The sequence below is a fragment of the Magnolia sinica genome, chromosome 11 (genome assembly GCF_029962835.1).
Source record: "Magnolia sinica isolate HGM2019 chromosome 11, MsV1, whole genome shotgun sequence".
Classification (NCBI taxonomy): domain Eukaryota; kingdom Viridiplantae; phylum Streptophyta; class Magnoliopsida; order Magnoliales; family Magnoliaceae; genus Magnolia; species Magnolia sinica.
In genome coordinates this window covers 19,587,204-19,604,922 of record NC_080583.1, presented here as the reverse complement: position 1 = coordinate 19,604,922, position 17,719 = coordinate 19,587,204, and the positions used below count along the sequence as shown (strand labels likewise).

At 41.1% G+C, this 17,719-nt stretch overlaps 1 protein-coding gene across 5 annotated transcripts in view; it reads right to left on the bottom strand.

The window, feature by feature from the left end:
* The window catches only part of LOC131218904 (calcium-transporting ATPase 3, endoplasmic reticulum-type), a 185,127-nt gene that overhangs the window by 141,048 nt on the left and 26,360 nt on the right, over positions 1–17,719 (bottom strand). For all 5 annotated transcript variants that reach the window (XR_009157918.1, XR_009157917.1, XM_058213783.1 and 2 more), the window contains exon 6: positions 7,802–7,876. Coding sequence is in view for 3 of the 5 variants with exons in the window: in XM_058213783.1 (XP_058069766.1) it covers positions 7,802–7,876 (75 nt within the window). In the remaining 2 variants the exon portion in view is untranslated. The remainder of the gene's footprint in view (positions 1–7,801; positions 7,877–17,719) is intronic.

Below are 17,719 nucleotides of genomic sequence, written 5' to 3'. Positions count from 1 at the left end.
AGGTCGATATACGATGTCGAATTCTCCGAGCTCAATCACTCACTCGATGAGTCGTCCTAATGCTTCGGGTCTCTGCGGTGCTTGAAGAAGAGGCTGATTATTCGGGACCATGATGGTGTGGGCTTGGAAGTAAGGTCAGAGTTGCCGAGACGATGTGATTAGTGCCAAAGCCAATTTTTCTATCTTTGGATAGCATGTTTCTACATCGGACATGGTTTTGCTCATGTAGAAGACGGGTTGTTGGGAGCCTCCTTCCCTAATCAAAGTTGAGCTAACTGTTGTCAGCGATACAACGAGGTATAGCAGCAGCTACTCCCCTAGCCCCGGCTTTGAGAGTAGTGGAGGGGACCCCAAGTAGTCCTTGAGCTATTGGAACGCATGTTCGCATTCTTCTGTCCAGGTCGGTTTTTTTACTCCCCTTCAACTGCTTGAAGAAGGGCAAGCACTTGTCCGTGGCTCGGAAAACAAATTTGTTTAGAGCCGTCACTCAACCCGTTAGGCGTTAGATTTCTTTTGTCGAGCTGGGGGAGCTCATTTCTATGAGAGCTCGGATTTTGTCAGGATTCACCTCTACCCTCCTTTGGTGGACCATGAAACCTAGGAATTTCATTCGATACTTCCTCAGAATCCCGAACATTTCTTTCAGGCCTGTCGCATGGTCCTTTACCATGGAGCTTTTAACGAGCATATCGTCAACGTAAACCTCCATGGTCCTCCTGATTTGTTTGGCGAACATTTTATTCACCAGCCGTTGATATGTTGCTCTAGCGTTTATCAACCGAAACAGCATTACTCGGTAACAATACAACCATCTATCAGTGATGAAGGTGGTTTTCTACTTGTCGTGCTCACGCAAGCTGATCTAGTCGTACCCCGAGTATGCGTCCACAAAGTTGAGTGCGTACCCAACAGTAGCGTCCACCAGCAAGTTGATCCCTTGTAGGGGGAAATTGTCTTTTGGGCAAGCCTTATTCTAGCCGGTATAATCCACACAGACTCGTCATTTTCCACTGGCCTTTTTCATCAACACCACGTTGGCCAGCTAGTCAAGATAATGCACTTCCTCAATAAAGTCGGCCTTGAGGAGCTTGCAGACTTCCACATTGATCTTTGCGTACCTTTCTGAATCAAAGGCTCTTCTTTTCTGTTGAACGGGCCTGTGGTCAGGTTCTACGTTCAGTCGACGAACTGCAACTTTGGATCTATTCCGGGCATATCCTGGTGAGACCAGGCAAACAGGTCGGCCTGTTCCCTCAGTAGGTCCGCTATCTCTACCTAGAGTTTTGGTTCAAGTAGCAACCCAACCTAGATAGTCCGAGATGAGTCGGCCTCGAAGAGTTACACTGAGACGAGATCTTCCACCGACCCTCGCTGGGTGGTTTCCTTTAGAGGATCCAGGGAGGTGACCTGCATTGCCTGTTGTTATTGTGTCCTTTCTCAGAGGGCTGTCAAATAACACTGTCGAGCTTTGTGTTGATCGCCTTGGATCTTGCCGACCCCATGCTCAATCAGGAACTTCATGGTGAGGTGATGGGTGGAGACCACAACCCTCATGGCTTTCAAGGATGGTCTGCCCAGAATTACATTGTACACTGAGGGGCAGTATACCACCAAAAAGTTGACCATGGTGGTGACCTGGTTGATGCCTTCTTTGGCCGTTACTGACAGGAGAATACTTCCTTCTAAGGTCCACCTTTTCCCCTGCGAATCCAAGCAGAAGGGTTCGTACAAGTCGCAGTCTCATTCTTCTAACTCCCATTTTGTCGAAGGCAGCTGTGAACAGGATGTCAATCGGGCCTACGGTGTTAACCAATATTCGATGCACCTTGTGGTTGGCAATCATCATGACGACCGCTAGTGCATCATCGTAGGGGTGTTGAATTCCCCAAGTGTCTTCTTCTGTAAAGGCGACAGTGCTTGAGTCCATCCTGGGTCTTTCTTGGGTCGCTAGGCAAGGTTTATCCAGTGCTCTTCTCCGACAGTGTTTGCACTCCGAGCATGAGCTTGACGTGCGCGGTTTGAATCGCCACCTCCGGCGGGTCCACTGAAAATGGTGTATTTCCTCGATGGCTTCATTGTCGATGTGCTCCTCACATCGCTCTTGCTGCGGGGCTGGTCAATCTTCTCTGCTCCTGGCGGAAAACTAGCCCAAGTATCCCCTCTAAATGAGGGATTCGATCTCCACCCTGAGATCAAAACATTCAGTTGTATTGTGGTCATGGTCCTGATGGAAGTGACAATATTTCTTCGTCTCTTTTCCAAGTCAGCCCTTATTTTGTTTGGCCATCTCAAGATCCTTTTTTCCCTAACCTCCATGAGCACCTGTTCTGGTGTGGTATTCAATGGGGTATAGCGGCAAAACCGAATCTATAGGGCCCGATTAGTTCGAGGGATACTGTTGTGGTCGTTTTCTCTTCTTCTTTTGGAGCTTGCGTCAGAACCCTCCTTACTTTCCTTGCTTTTTTTCTTTTCTTTTCTTTACCGAGCCGCCTTCACCTCGAGTGTTTATGTGTGTGCTAAACAACTCCTCAGCATTAGAGTACTGAGCTCGATTGAGGAGGTCAGCAAGAGTTGTCGGGAGTTCTTCCTAATCGAGAAAATGAACTTCTTCACTTGAGCTCAGCCATCATGGTTGTGAGAGCCACCTGGTCGGAATAGCCATCTACCTGAACAGCCGCAGTATTAAACCAAACGAAGTAATATTTCAGTAGCTCATCCTTATTATGAGTTATCATGAGGAGGTGGGTTAAAGGTTTCCTTATGTCTTTACCCCTAATAAATTGGGTAGCAAAAGCCCTGCTAAGTTGGGTGAACGAGCTGATGAATTTTGGTTTCAAGTGTTTGTACCACTTGCGAGCTACCCCGGTCAACGTCAGGGAGAACACCCTGCACATCATGAGTCCAGAAGCGTCATGGAGTTCCATTCATGCTCTGAAGGATTCCAAGTGCTCAGTATAGTCTCTTGAGCCTGAATAGGGCGATATTTGGGGCATTCGAAACTTGGGTGGAGGCTAGGCTTGCATGATGTCATCCGTAAATGGTGGCTCGATCTGTTCGAGAAGGGCATCGACAGAGGCCGAAGCCTTCACACGGCAGGCCTGTTGTATATCACCGAGCTGACCCTGGATTTCTTTTAATTTTTGCCCCCAAGGGATCTCATTTTCAATCATGATTTCCAAGGCCTTTCCCCGAGCTTAGCTCCTTTGTTCTAATGTATGGTGCAGATCGAACTTGGCAAGCTCAGTGGCTTACGGGGTCCATGTCAAGGCGAGAATGCTCCCCCTAGGTTAGGCCTTCACTGGGCGAGGCTCAGGGCGTGACGGTATTAGGCGGTTGTTCGGTCCTCCTCTTGTTGATTAGCTGAGGATCTGTGCTACTTTTCTAGCAACCTCATGATATAGTCAATGTTGTCAGTCATGGCTCCTACCTGATTCTCAAGGAGATGAGTCAGCTACCCCAGTTTTGAGATCTTTGCACCATTGCTGGGAGTGGGGGGCTGACTACGAGGCCTAAGCATCTTCAAGCTGCTCCCCATGAGCAAATTTGGCAGTAGCCGGCATTTTCCCCTTCTTCTTGGCCATCGAGGAGGAGGAAGAATAGCGACTTGGGCTAGAGTTAATGAGAACTTGGCTTTGTTGTCATTCCCACAAACTGCACCAATCTATTATCACCAAAATCTGGGTGAACAGATGTGATCAGTTGCAAAAGCGAGTCCACCAATAAACCTACAAAGACAAGATGAAGAAGACAACGGGTGTGCCAATAACGACGATGGACCCTCCAATGCTTAAGTTAGGCAGATGGACTTCGGGTGAAAAAGGATGGAGCTAGGGTTTTTGTTGCTTACCCCCCTTCAGTTGTAGCGGGAGTACTTATAGGGTCCATTGGGCAGTGTCGAAATCGCGTATCTTGTGGGATTCATCGTATACGCTGGAAGATCTTATCTACATATGGCTCCCTTCAAATCTATCGCTGAGCCCTCCTCGGTCGGCGTGATCTTCAGACATTGCGTGATCTTTGGATATGTCGAATACGATCTCTTGATCTGGGGCGGGATATTCTCCGAGATCCTCACCTCGCCCTAGCGGTGGTCAACCTGCTCAGCTCGGGAAATGGCTCTTGCAACCGAGCTCTGCCTTCAAGGATCATTGAGTTCTGCTCGGTTCGGGGCCGATCTCTCCGTCGAGAGGATCATTAACAGTGTCTTCCGAGCGCTCCGAGCCATATGCCTTGTCAGTTTGGGAAGCTCGTCCTGGCATTCCTCCTATGGTCAGTTACACGTTCTGCGCAGTAAACCAATTCAGTTTTCCCCACAACAAGTATCACCAATATTATCGTTGATACTTGGAAAAATATCATTGTCTTGGGAAAACATTGGGGACACGTTGGGAAAAGTTGGAATTTTTTAATGAAACTTCAAGAGATGTTAAAAGACATAAGTTTACACATGTTGGAATCAAACTATTGTAAAAACAACTATCCATAATAAGCTTCCATTTTCTAATAGATTAACCATGTGTTGTCAAAAAAAAAAACAATATAAAATAAATATATAGTTTGTAGCCAATCAACTTCTCAAAAAATTAAACAAAATAAATTTTGTAGCTAACCAAAAGATTGGCCAACATTCATAATATATAAAATTTCTGCATTAATTAACAGTGAAGAATACATTTTTCCGATATAAAAATGGAAAAATTAGGATTTTCCCCATTTTTCACTTCAATTTTAATTTTTTCGCTATAAATCCACGTCAATGCTTGAGAATTATGCATAAACATGGACTTCCATTGCAATCCATGCTAACATTTGAAAAAATAAGGTTTCTACGGATTTTTTGTCACCTTTGAGTTCCGACCTGTCTTCATTTTGAGTTGAGAGTTCTCCCCAAATCTAAAATTTTATTAATAAAACCAAGAGTGATCAAAATCATCCAAGGAACAAAAATCTTTAAAAAATCTCACAAAAAAAGGAGATTTTTTTGGGTTTTTGGAAAATTTTCCAATTTTCGCCTATTACATATGTTTCCCTGGTATCAAGGATATTATCAATGATATCGCCGACACCAGGGAACCTTTACAAGGAATTCTGGTATTATCGAAAAATATCAGTGATATTTAGAATTTTTTTTAATACTTCTAGCAATTTCAGTATCGCTGACCTAGCGATGCCGATAATATCAACGATATTATGAACAATATCACCAATTTTGGAACACTAGTGGAGTGACAATGGTTTGTTAGTCTTTCAATATGAGCCATAGTTTTTCTTCTGTTTTTTCCTTTTTAGAGATAGAGAGAGGGAGGGAGGGAAAGAGTACCCCAAGTTCTCAACCATTCAAGCCTTCAATTCCAGTATATCCTCCTGATTTCGGCAAAGGGATTTCTGCAACCGAGATTTCGACGAGAAATCACGCGTATTGAAGACAACATTTGAGATTTTTAGGGTTCGGAATCTCCGGAACCCTCTTCCCTCTTTCGAAATGCGGCTTCCTCCGCTGAAATCCCTTTAGAAATCCGATTGCGTACTGAGTTACTCGTACGCTTTGATGTACTGATGAAACTCAGTGGGGCCCACTGTTAATGTATCTTCAATTTTGGGATCAAGCCCAAAAATTATCTGTTAAAATGGATTGAAGGAGTGGATAAAATATATAAATCACGGTGGATCCCACGATTTTTACCAAGTGCATAAAATAAAATGCACCCGCAAATGCACTTGGTGGATTGGTGCTACATGAGAAACTAACTTATTCGGTGTTACGCTTGCTATAGGGACCACGTTGATGATATGTTGTAGATCCGCTCCGTTCATTCGTTTTTATAGCCCATTTGATGATGTCATCTCAAAAAATCAAACACACTAAAATATCAGGTGGACCGATATATATACAGCAAGGTGGACCCCACAAGACTGGCTGATGTATCACACAGGTTGTGTGGTAAGAAGACGAGTGCTGATGCTCCGAGTTATACAAATGGTTCAAATGAGATCAAAGTTACATGGGCACATAATGATATATTTATTATATCCACACCGTTCATCCATCTTTCATGATCATTTTAGATTATAACCTAAAAAATCATTCATATCCAAATCTTAAGAGGACCACACCACAAATAGTAGTAGGACAATGATTCTTACCATTAAAATATTTGTAGGACCGACCATAAATTTTATTCTCCATCCAATCTATTCATAAGTTCACACATACATGGATGAAGAGGAAAACAAATATTATATTCATCCAAAACTCCACTTGATAATTGGATTTGACTTATTTTTCAGCTCAAGTGTTACGACTAGCTTGCCAAATGGACAGCCAGTTTGGATATAAAATATACCTCATGATGGGACCCACAAAACTTGTTGACATCAACACACCAAGGTGATGTGTGGTACACAAGCCGATCCACTTATGCGGATTTCCTGGAAAGCCTTTGGCAGGAAATTCGCATTGGAAACCTAGGTGGGCCCACCATAATGTTTGTAAGAAATCTACCCCGTCCATCCTTTTTGTGAGCTCATTTTAGGACTTGGGACCAAAAGTGAGCAAGTTCCAGGACTCGAGTGGGCTGCACTAAAGGAAAAGGTGGGTAGGGAAATTTCTACTGTTAAAACCTTTATAATGTCATTCCTACTGAGATGAACTGAGAAGACAAATATTACCTAATTTAAAACTTCTGTGGCCCCACGAATATTTCAATTGTTTACGTTCAATCTTCACATTTTTAGCACACTTGAGTATTTGATCGGCTCATTTTTGGTACCATGTCCTAAAATGAGCTCACAAAACAAATGGGTAGGATGGATTTCTCACAAACATCACGGTGGGCCCTATCTAAGTTTCTAGCGCATGAAACGGTATAGGCCACAACGTCCCTATCATTTATATGTATATTTATCCATTTTTATTTCTTTTGTTTTTCAATAAATTGGTTGTGTTTTCATACATGTCTTCCATACATTTATAAATGTCATGCATTCAATTTAAATATAGTTGCATTAGTTCAATTAAACATCACATAACTTAGGACCTTATACAAAGAAAATTTATTATGTGCACCTTTTTTTTTGAGATGTTATGATTTAAAAGTGTGTATTAAGGTCCTTTTTAACAATCCATGAAGTTTCATTGAAAAATTCAACCATTTTCTCAATGTTTCCCCATGTTTCCCAAAAAGTGCGATACATTATGCGATACAAACGATATATCCCGTGCGATAACCGATACGTATCTGTATCCCAAGGGTGCGATACATAGCACGATACCGATATTTCGAACACTGCTGATTACTACCTACTATCTGCTCTACTATGAGAAACTGAGTACCCTTAGTCCAATTAGCACTATATTCCCTCACAGAGTGTCTCCATGCAGCTCTCATGCCATGTTGCAGACTTCAAATTCCAAAGTGCTTGAAGTTTTGTCCACACAATCGTTTTCAGAACAATATTCTTTTTTTATACAACAGTGCTGAAGTACTGTATCAAAATAAGAGCATATGATGAATGAGACTGGAAATATTGTGTTTCACCATATACACCTGCTCTATTGCACCTATCTGCATTCAATATTAGAAAATGAAAAATTCTGAACTAAAAAAGTGCTATTAGTGTGAATAAGCTTATTGCAACTAGATGCATAAAGGAAAAGATAATGAGTAAAAGCAAACAAAGAAAAATAACTATACAACCCCAGTCAAGATTTAACTGAGGGATATAAGTCATAAGAGCACATGCACAAAACCTTTTAATGAGAATCTTTACATAAGCATCAACATTGGACAATTGAACTTACCTCAAGAGCCTTCTCAGCATTTGTTTCCGTAATTACACCTACAGCTGCATTTGCCGCCAATATCATAAGGATGACCTGTACATGTATCAAAACCAAGTATATGAGAACGAGACCCATTATACAAAGTGTAAGCAGAATTCTTGACGCCGGCCCTCCCCCCCCCCCTTTTTTAATGGTAAAGAAACTGTGCAAAGACATCACATTTAGTAGCCAACAAAAGAAAGAAAGAAAAAAAAAAGCCTTGCGTGCTTCTGGACATCAGTCATATGAGAGTTCTAGATTCTCCTCCTAGTCTGTGATTTAAATATCAATAGCATTGGCCGATGCTATCCGTATCGCTTGTGGGTGATACAAAACCCACTTGTAGTTAACAGACTTCCAAATCTATCACGATATTTCGCAAAATATCACAATGTAATATCGTAGTTAAAAAATGATTTGTATCATCAAAACTGTCAATACATATCAACAAAACCCAACATCGTGAACCCCCTTTGCAAAATTTTTGGAAAAAAATCACCAAAACTCCCAAAAAATCCATATTTTTCTCAAATTTTTTCTTTAGTTACCCTTCTAATCTGATTTTTACCACACCTCCTCCATTGTTTGGAGAGGAAATTTGGGTGCAGAAACAAGATCGAAGAGTGGGTGGGCTGGAAACAAAAGTGGTGAGTTTTTGCAAAATTAAACAGTTTTTTCCTTTAAATCACTTGGAATCAGTGGGATGAAATTCGTAATCCATGATTTTGCATGTTTTGCGTGCTTAATCATGGATTTTGACCTTGGATTTGTGAATTTGGAGAAAACTAAGGAAATTGGGCAAAATCCAAGATTTCCCCCATTTCACCCATTTAACATACAATTAGAGTGTGGAAAAAATCACATTAGAGTGTTTGGAGCCTAATTTGCAATTGGTGAAAGAATTTATCTTTAATTAAAAAAATCAAAAATTAATAAAAAAGAATATTTAAAAGGAAAAAAAGATCAATCATGTATTTCTAAGTGTTGACTGATCTTAACATCAACCTCACTCCAATTCTCAAATTTTGGGGAAATGGGGAATTTTGGGGGAATTTTGGGGAAATCCGAAATTTCCCACACTTCACCCAATTAACTTGCAATTAGAGTATGAAAAGATTACATCAGAGTGGCCGGAGGGTGATCTACAGTTTGTCTTCTAAGCAAAGTTTAGGACCTTATACAAAGGAAACTTACAATGACACAGTTTTTGTAATCTTTTGAGTTCCAAGTGTGTAATAATGTCTTTTTCAGCATCCCCTCAAGTTCCGTTGAAAAATTCAACCAATTTCTCAATGTTTCCTAATATTTCCCAGAAACAGCGATACGTTACGCAACACGTGATATTTCCCTTGCTTTACCTGATACGTTCGTGTCCTGATGGTGAGATACATGCGTCAATACCGATACTTTTCATCAAACTTATCTCTCATGCATGTTATTAGCTTACCGACTTGCTGGAAATTATTAGAAAAGGATACAAAAGAAGGCCCCAAAGGTAGAAATGTGGATTTGCAAAAAAGGTATTCTTAGCAGAACTTAGGGCTTCAAGCTTTAGAAACACTAAGTGGTACTTCTTTTGTTCGACAACAAATAGTACAATGTGGATTAAGCTAAAGATAGATTGATGAAATCATGGTAGCAATAGCTTGTGCGATGAGCATGAGAAGGCCAAAAAAGGGAGAGCTGAAACAGGAAGGAAGAGCCAGCACCCTGGTTAGACAGTTACCGCAGCTTAGATCTAAACTGACAACGCCCGATAAAACACAGTTACAACTCGAGGATTCAAAACATTGCACAGTATATGTTGGTAAGGGCCTCAGCCACTCACTCAAAATTAGGACTTGTCGAAGCTGTACCAGGCCACTTATAGACAAACTTTACATGTTACTCAGCCCAAGCATTTGTCCTATGTTGCGGCAAAAACGGGAATACATCCCTGTTTTTATATTTTCTTCCATGCTTTTGGATTTCGAGCTGGGGAAAAAACTAATACAAAGGCTTCGCATTTCTGAACATTTTGACTCCAAATTGAGAGAAGAAAACACTAACCAACACCCATTACGAAAATCAAGCATATATGATTAAAATAGGCCCACTCTTTTTGTATAGATATATGTATGTGCTCCTTTGAGTTTTCCAGTTATTTCTGATGTATTTTTATTTTTTATTCGATCTACTTTGTTGTTTATTTCACAAGTATGCAAGTATTAAGCATGTTTAGAATTGTAATGGTCACGTATGACACAAATATGCAAGTATTAAGCATATTTAGAATTGTAATAGTCGCATATTATTGCTGACCCCAATTTATTGGGACAAGGCTTATATGATGATGACTACGATGAATAGTCACATACAATTATGTATATAGAAGAAATGTGATTTTCTTTTGCTTTTCATCATTTTACACTATTCACGCTTTTCATTGTTGTCAAAATCCTACGATTTAAGTCGAATCTTTTTTTTTTCAACTTTGAATTCCTTTTCAGATGAATCCTACGATTTACAATTCAAATTATATTTAGTATGTTATTTTTTAAACTGTACTTGGCTTCCATTTCATGTTTTTAAATTTGTGGGGGCTTTAAGAATCTTTTGAAACATGTACATTGTTTTATTTTATTCTTTATAAGAGATAAAATGATTGATCTTTTCTTTAACCTTAAATTGTAAGCTTTTTTTATGATATCTTACCTCTTAACTAGTCAAAACACCAAATTGATCAATGACTTATAGGGAATCTTTTATGAATGATTTTGATCATATTTACCTATATTTATTGTAGTAATGGTGTTTAGGATTTGACCCCAAATTAAAGATGTATACTTATTTTATTTATTTTTTCTGCATACCCTAAATTTAAATTGTTTTTCCAAAGTTCCATTATGTGATTTTAAACTCAAAGCATTATTCATTCTTTATATAATAACGAATAATAATAAAAGATTTTTTAAAGGACTCGTTAGGAACTTGCACTTTATGATTTGACTTTAAAACATACAACGTTTATGCTTTGAGGACAACAATCACGATATGTTACTTTCTTGGTGCATATTGATGGAAAATGAACAATTGATTTGTTTTCTTAGTTTTTTTCCTGATTTATTTACAATTTGTTCATTTTTTTCTAATTTTCAAGAAAATTGGGAAAAACATCTTATGATTTGCGATACAATTTGATTCAAACCCTACTTCGATTTGCACTAAAGATTATGATAACTTTGGCTTTATTTGAGTATATGAGTAAATCCTTTTGAGTTTTGAGTTTTTTTTCCTTTTTCTTCTTTTTTTTTAGGAAGGACTCATTGATTGCAAATAAAGATCGATCGTAATCAACCTATGTAATAGGCTATTACATTGTGCCCATGGGAGTTTTGTGCTCTCATTGCCAGTCCGAAGCCCAAATAAAGGAGGGTCGCATCAGGTTGGCAGCTGATGTCAAAACTTATGCTATAGCTTCCATCATCATGGAATGGTGGGATTGGAGTTATGTATTCGACCAAATTAGTTTGGATGAGGCTTAGATGATGATGACTATATTGTCAACGCATGGTATATAAATTTATGATTTTCTTTCTATGCTACTTGAGATGTTCCTAAATGTTTATTATTTTATTATATTTCTATTATTACTCTCTTGTGCCACTTTAAAAAAGTAAAACAATGTACATATGGGTTCCTTTGAGTTTTCCCAGATATGTCTTGTTGTTTCTGTTTTCTTTTGGGTTCTTAATTGTTTATTTTACAAATATGCAAGTATTAGCATGTTTATAACTAAAATAGTAAATTTATATAGGCGTACATTAGAGAAATGGGATTTTTTGTGGTTTTTCATCAGTCTTCCACTCTTCAGTGTCAATGTTTTAAATATCAACAATATCGGCCAATATATCCCACCTGTGCGATACGAGTGGGATACCAAATGCACAGGTAGGGCCGATATATCCCACATGTTCAATCCAGTAAGAATTCTCAATTTCCTATCCCATTTTTGTTGAAATTATGCTAAATCAATGTCAAATGGTTACAAATCCATTGGTTCTTCATGTTTTGCATGAAAAATCATGGAGTTGGAGCTTTGATTTCGATATCCATTGGTTCTTCATGTTCTCTATGCTTTTTTCAAAAAATTTCTTCAACCAGTTGTCAATTGAGACTAATTTCAAAGTATTTAGGAGTGTTTGATAAAATGATCATCACATACACTCTAATTTCGAAATTTGAGTGTGGGTGGTCCGATTTCGGGAAAATTGAGGAAAATTCGAAATTTCCCCAATTTCTCCCAAATTGCTTGCAATGTTGCACTCCAAACATGAAATCAAGCATGTATGATTGATCTACTGATTCGTTAAGTCCTTGTCAATTTTCAAAAAATAAAAATCATTTTTTAATAAAATATTTTTTTTTTCAAAATTTCCCTTTAACCAACTGCCAATTGAGACTAATTTCGAAGTATTTAGGAGTGTTTGATGAAATGATCATCACATACACTCTAAATGTTAACCATTCAATTTGAATATAGTTGCATTAGTTCAGTTAGACAGTGCATAGCTTAGGACCCTATACAAAGGAAACCTACTATGTGCACTTCTTTTTTGAGATGTTATAATTTAAAAATGTGCAAGACCGAAACCCACAAAGAACAAAGATATTGCCAGCTATCCAACGTTGTTCGTTAAGGGATTTCCAGACGGATGGCTACCAATCAATTTCTCCAGAGTTTTTGGCAGAGCGGGTGTAGTGATGGATGTAGTTCTTCCAAAAAACAAGCTTAATGGCACAAACAGGGGCTTTGCACTTGTTAGAATGAGTTCGGAACAAGAATTGTACAGGGCGATCCACTCCCTCCATGGTGAAAGTTTTGGGGGAGTTAAAATGACGATGCAATGAAGTTCGGAACGAAGAGTAAAACAAGGGCGACGACCTCCCATTCCGACTCATGTAGTCCAACAAAACCCTACGTTGGGTCCTTTGTCCATTTAGGGCAAATCGTCATTTAGGGACGTTCTCCTTCGCCCTATAGGCTCTTCCCATGCGAAGGTGGTGGAAGATGAAGAGGAGGATGGGGAAATACACATCAATCAAACAGTATTTGACCGATCCAAATCGGCCCTTCAGGATTCGGTGGTCGCTATTACAAAAAATGGAGTCTCAATAGTTGAAGTCAGGAGATGACTGGATGAATGCTGGAAATTCTCGGCGGAACTCTTCTTATCAAACCCATCAGTTTCAACGAGTTATGGATTAGATCATGCCCAAGTTTAAATACAGACCTCCTGATCATGGCAAGAGTGCTATACAAGGATGGCCCGGTTACAAGCATACAAAGCTGGGAAGAATTTTCGATGTTTGGGCATGAAGAAGTCTGGGTTTTGGTTTGGTGGGTTCCATTAGAGCGATGGTATGAGGAGTTCTTCATCTCAGCTGCATCCAAACTGGGAAAGTTCAACGAGCTAGATCCCAAAACAAAGTTGGGAAAGGAGATGGGGGTAATTAGAGTAAAGATCAGTAAGAGGAAGGGTGATATGTTACCCTCTGCCATCCAAGTCTCCGTCGATGGTTGGAAGATTCATCTCCCGGTACAACGAGAGGGTAAGGAAGATCTCATCCCTAGATGGGGTGACCTTTGGAGGTCAAGAGAAATGATTCCTGCTTCAGCGCCCAGGCCAACCAAAGAGATGGAAGAAGATGCACACTTTTAGAGCTCCGGAGGACCACAGTTCCAGCAGGAGTTGCCGGTTCCATACGTCTCAGGACTACCAAAATCCTCTCTCAACAAGTGCCACATTCTCCCAGATGACAGTGCTACCGTGGCGGAAGCAAATCACCCTCGCCAGAGAAGTCAGATTTCCAAACTACACACGCCAGCGGGTGCGACGTGTCAAGAACCCGTGAGACGATCCGGGTTTTCTTTGTCCACGCGGACGGACAAGGAGAATCCACGTTTCCTATCCCTTACTTCGAGAGATGGAGACAAACGTTAGGCAGCCGCATCAGTCATCAACAACAACAGCCTTGGAAGGCCACATGTCCTGCATCAGGAGGCTCGGGTATCACTCACACGTCTTGTACCACACTTCGGGTCCCTCGAATCCATCGGGGATTTCGATTTCTAATCCAGACCGTTCAATACATGGGACCCGATACATCGTATCCAAGCCTTTTGCTTCGGATTCTTTGCCAGAACCTGAAACTCTCCTCGCTCTGGAATTGGGAGACCCCTCCATCACAGATAACATCCCTTCGTCTTCAGATGGGATAAAATCCTCTGCCTATTCCATGCCCATTTCCTCGCCCCATTCTCAATCTTCAGCCCAGAAAGCCCTGATAGCCCTGTTCCAGGAAGATCCCGAGGAAGACATCATAGAAGTTGAGCCCCTTCAGTCCAGGATGGGGCCTTCTTTAGAAGTTATTGGTGTGGAAATAGCAGCTCAAAGGGCTATTCTTGTCAATTCCATCCAGAAGAAGCAGTGGATCAAGGACGCCATGGGCCATATCGGGAGATCCATTGGTCTCTCATTTGGTGATCACCCGGAGGACTTCATCGCCCTATTTCAATGCATTGAAAACCACAGCCGACCATTGTCGAGACCTAAATCTCCCAGGAATACTTCTTTGTCCAAGCCAGGTAGAAATAGGGAACTCAAGAGTCTGCAATCTAGCCCATACTCTGCAGAGGTGCTAGAATGGGGTCAACCAAAGGAGGAGGACGCCGGGGTAGATCAATTTCCTAAATGAAAGTCCTTTCATGGAACGTGAGAGGAGTGGGGTCCAAACAAAAAAGAACTATTATCAAAGATACATGTGGCAGAAGTAAGACAAACATCATTTGCCTCCAGGAAACAAAGGTCCAGACCTTTAACGACAAGTTAATAGGGTCTCTTTAGAAGGCGCCTGATGCGAAGTGGGTGACTTTGAATGCGACGGGTAATGCAAGGGGCGTTCTTGTAGCTTGGAAATCGTCACTTTGGTCTATGGCGGACAGCTGGTCTGGAGCTTTCTCCATTTCAGTATCTCTCAAGGAGGTATGCTCTGACTTCTGTTGCCTCATTACCTCTATTTATGACCCTAACCAAGAATCCAGCAGGATAGATTTTTGGAACGAATTGAATGTTGCTAGGCAAATTTCTAGCGCCCCCTAGTGTATCAGGAGATTTCAACATTACGAGGTAAGCGGAGGAGAAATCCAGCGAAGGCAAAGTCACATCTGCTATGCGCTCATTCTCCAACTAGATAAACGACTAGGAATTGGTGGACCTTCCTCTCATCGGTTCCAAATTTACCTGGACCAATGATCGGGCGCACCCGACTCTCGCTAGGCTGGATAGATTCCTAGTCTCGGCGGATTGGTTAGAAGCTTTCCCTCTCCTTTCACAATCCCTCCTCCCGAGAACGACTTCGGACCATTGCCCTTTGTTTCTCTCTATCGTTGAGGACAATTGGGGCCCGAAGCTGTTCAGATTCGACATCTCTTGCCTAAAGATTGAAGGTTTCCAGCAACTAGTCAAAGAATGGTGGATGGGCTTCTATGTAGATGGGTATGCGGGTTTCCGCTTATGAAAAAAGCTGAGTCTTCTGAAGATGAAGATTATCGAGTGGAAATCTTTTGAGCTCCATAAAAGGGACCAAGAAACTGAAGCTATTCTCGCTGAGTTGATGATTGTTGATTCCATAGCTGAACCAGACACAAGGGACCCTCGCGACTGGTCCAGGAGAGCTCAGTTAATTCAAAAATATTCAACCAGGGTCCTCGAAGATGAAATATCTTGGAGACAAAAATCTCAGAGCAAATGGATAAAGGAAGGAGATAAGAATACAAAATTCTTCCACTCAATTGCATCGACGCGCAATTGAGTAAACAAGATCAACTCAATGATTATCGATGGGGTCCGCACGGAGGATAAATCCAACATTTCGACCGAAGCCATTCGATACTTCACATCTCTTCTGCAGGAAGATGGATGGCACAGGCCTAGTCTCGATTTGCTTCACTTCGATAGTCTTTCTGAGTCGGATGTCAGGGCCCTTGAAGTCCAGTTTTCTTCAAAAGAAGTGAAGGCAGCGGTGGATGCTCTAGGTGGAGATAAGGCCCCTGGCCCAGATGGCTTCCCCATTTAGTTTTATCAATCCTTTTGGGAAACCATTAAGGATGATGTTATGGCTTTCTTCACTGAATTTCATGACAGAAGTCGTCTGTCCAAAGAGCTCGGGGCCTCTTTCATCACTCTTATTCCTAAGTTGCCAGGGGCTGACTCGATGCATGAATTTAGGCCGATCAGCCTAATTGGAGGGCCATACAAAATCCTTGCCAAAGTGTTAGCCTCTCGGCTGAGAGGGGTGATGAACTCAATTATTGCTGAAAATCAGAGCGCATTTATTCCAGGAAGACAAATTATCGACAGCGCTCTCATAGCCTATGAATGCCTAGATTCCTGTCATAAAGCCAGTTCTAAAGGTTTGGTTTGTAAACTAGATTTTGAAAAGGCCTACAATCATGTAGACTGGAATTTTCTTTTATATATGTTGCGGCGGATGGGCTTCGGAGTCAAGTGGCAGAGATGGATAAAGGAATGTGTTGGCTCAGCTTTCTACTCAATTCTTCTCAATGGTTCTCCAAAAGGTTTCTTCAACAGCTCTCGGGGTCTTCGTCAGGGTGACCCACTGTCCCCTTTCCTCTTTCTCATTGTTAGTGAAGCCCTCTCTAGAATGTTGAGTCAAGGAGAGATTGAAGACATTATTAGCGGGTTTAAGATCACAAACATGGACACTCGAATCTCGCACGTTCAATTTGCAGACGACACCCTCTTATTCTGTGAAGCCGACCAGGAACAAATTAGCAATCTGCGAACAATTGTTCAGTGCTTCGAAGCAATCTCGGGCTTGAGGGTTAATCTAAAAAAATCGATGATGTACGGCATCAACATGGAGGTCTACGAGACATCGGCCCTCGTTGATTTTTTCGACTGTGCGTTGGGTACTTTTCCAATGACGTATGTTGGTCTACTTTTATGTATAGGCAAACCTCCGACCAATCTATGGGACAAGGTCATAGATAGATTTTATTAGTACCTGGCGAGATGGAAATGTAGATACCTATCATTGGGTAGTCGTCTAACTCTCATTAAAGCTACCTTGTCGAACCTGCCCCTATACTTCATGTCCCTTTTTAAGTGTCCGACTCCAATTTTGGCTACTCTGGAAATACTAAGGCGAGATTTCCTTTGGCACGGTAAGGAGGATAAGAAAAAGTTTCACCTGGTGGAGTGGAAAGTGGTCTGTCAACATATTAATGATGGAGGCGCTGGTATTAGAAATCTCCAAACCATGAACCAAGCCTTGCTAGGGAAGTGGATCTGGAGACTTGGCTCGGAAGATGGGTCTTTATGGAATAGGCTAGTCAAGTGTAAATATGACCGATTAGAAGGTGGTTGGTGGACCAAGGATTCTACCTCCTACCTGTGGAGAGGAGTTCTCTCCCTCAAAAGGGAAGTTCTCAAAGGTAAAAGATGTTTTCCCAAGAATATATCGTCTTACTTTGGATCGATCCATTTCAGTTGCCAATTGCTATTCCTATAGCAGAAATGAAACCACTTGGAACCCCACCTATAGAAGGAACCTCCGTGAATGGGAAGTTGAAGACTTCAATGCTCTTATCAGCTGTATCAAGACCTGCAGAACTCGGTGGACAGCCTCATCTGGAAACCGAACAGAAAAGGTTCCTTCTCGATCAAGTCCTTGTGCAGTTCCATTGATAAGAAAACAGATGATGTTCGAAGAGGTCTGTTACACAAAGTATGGAAATATAAAGTTCCGCCAAAGATATCGTTCTTCGACTGGCTAGTAGGAAAGGGCAAAGTTCTTACTGTTGATAATCTGCAAAAAAGGGGTATGACCCTT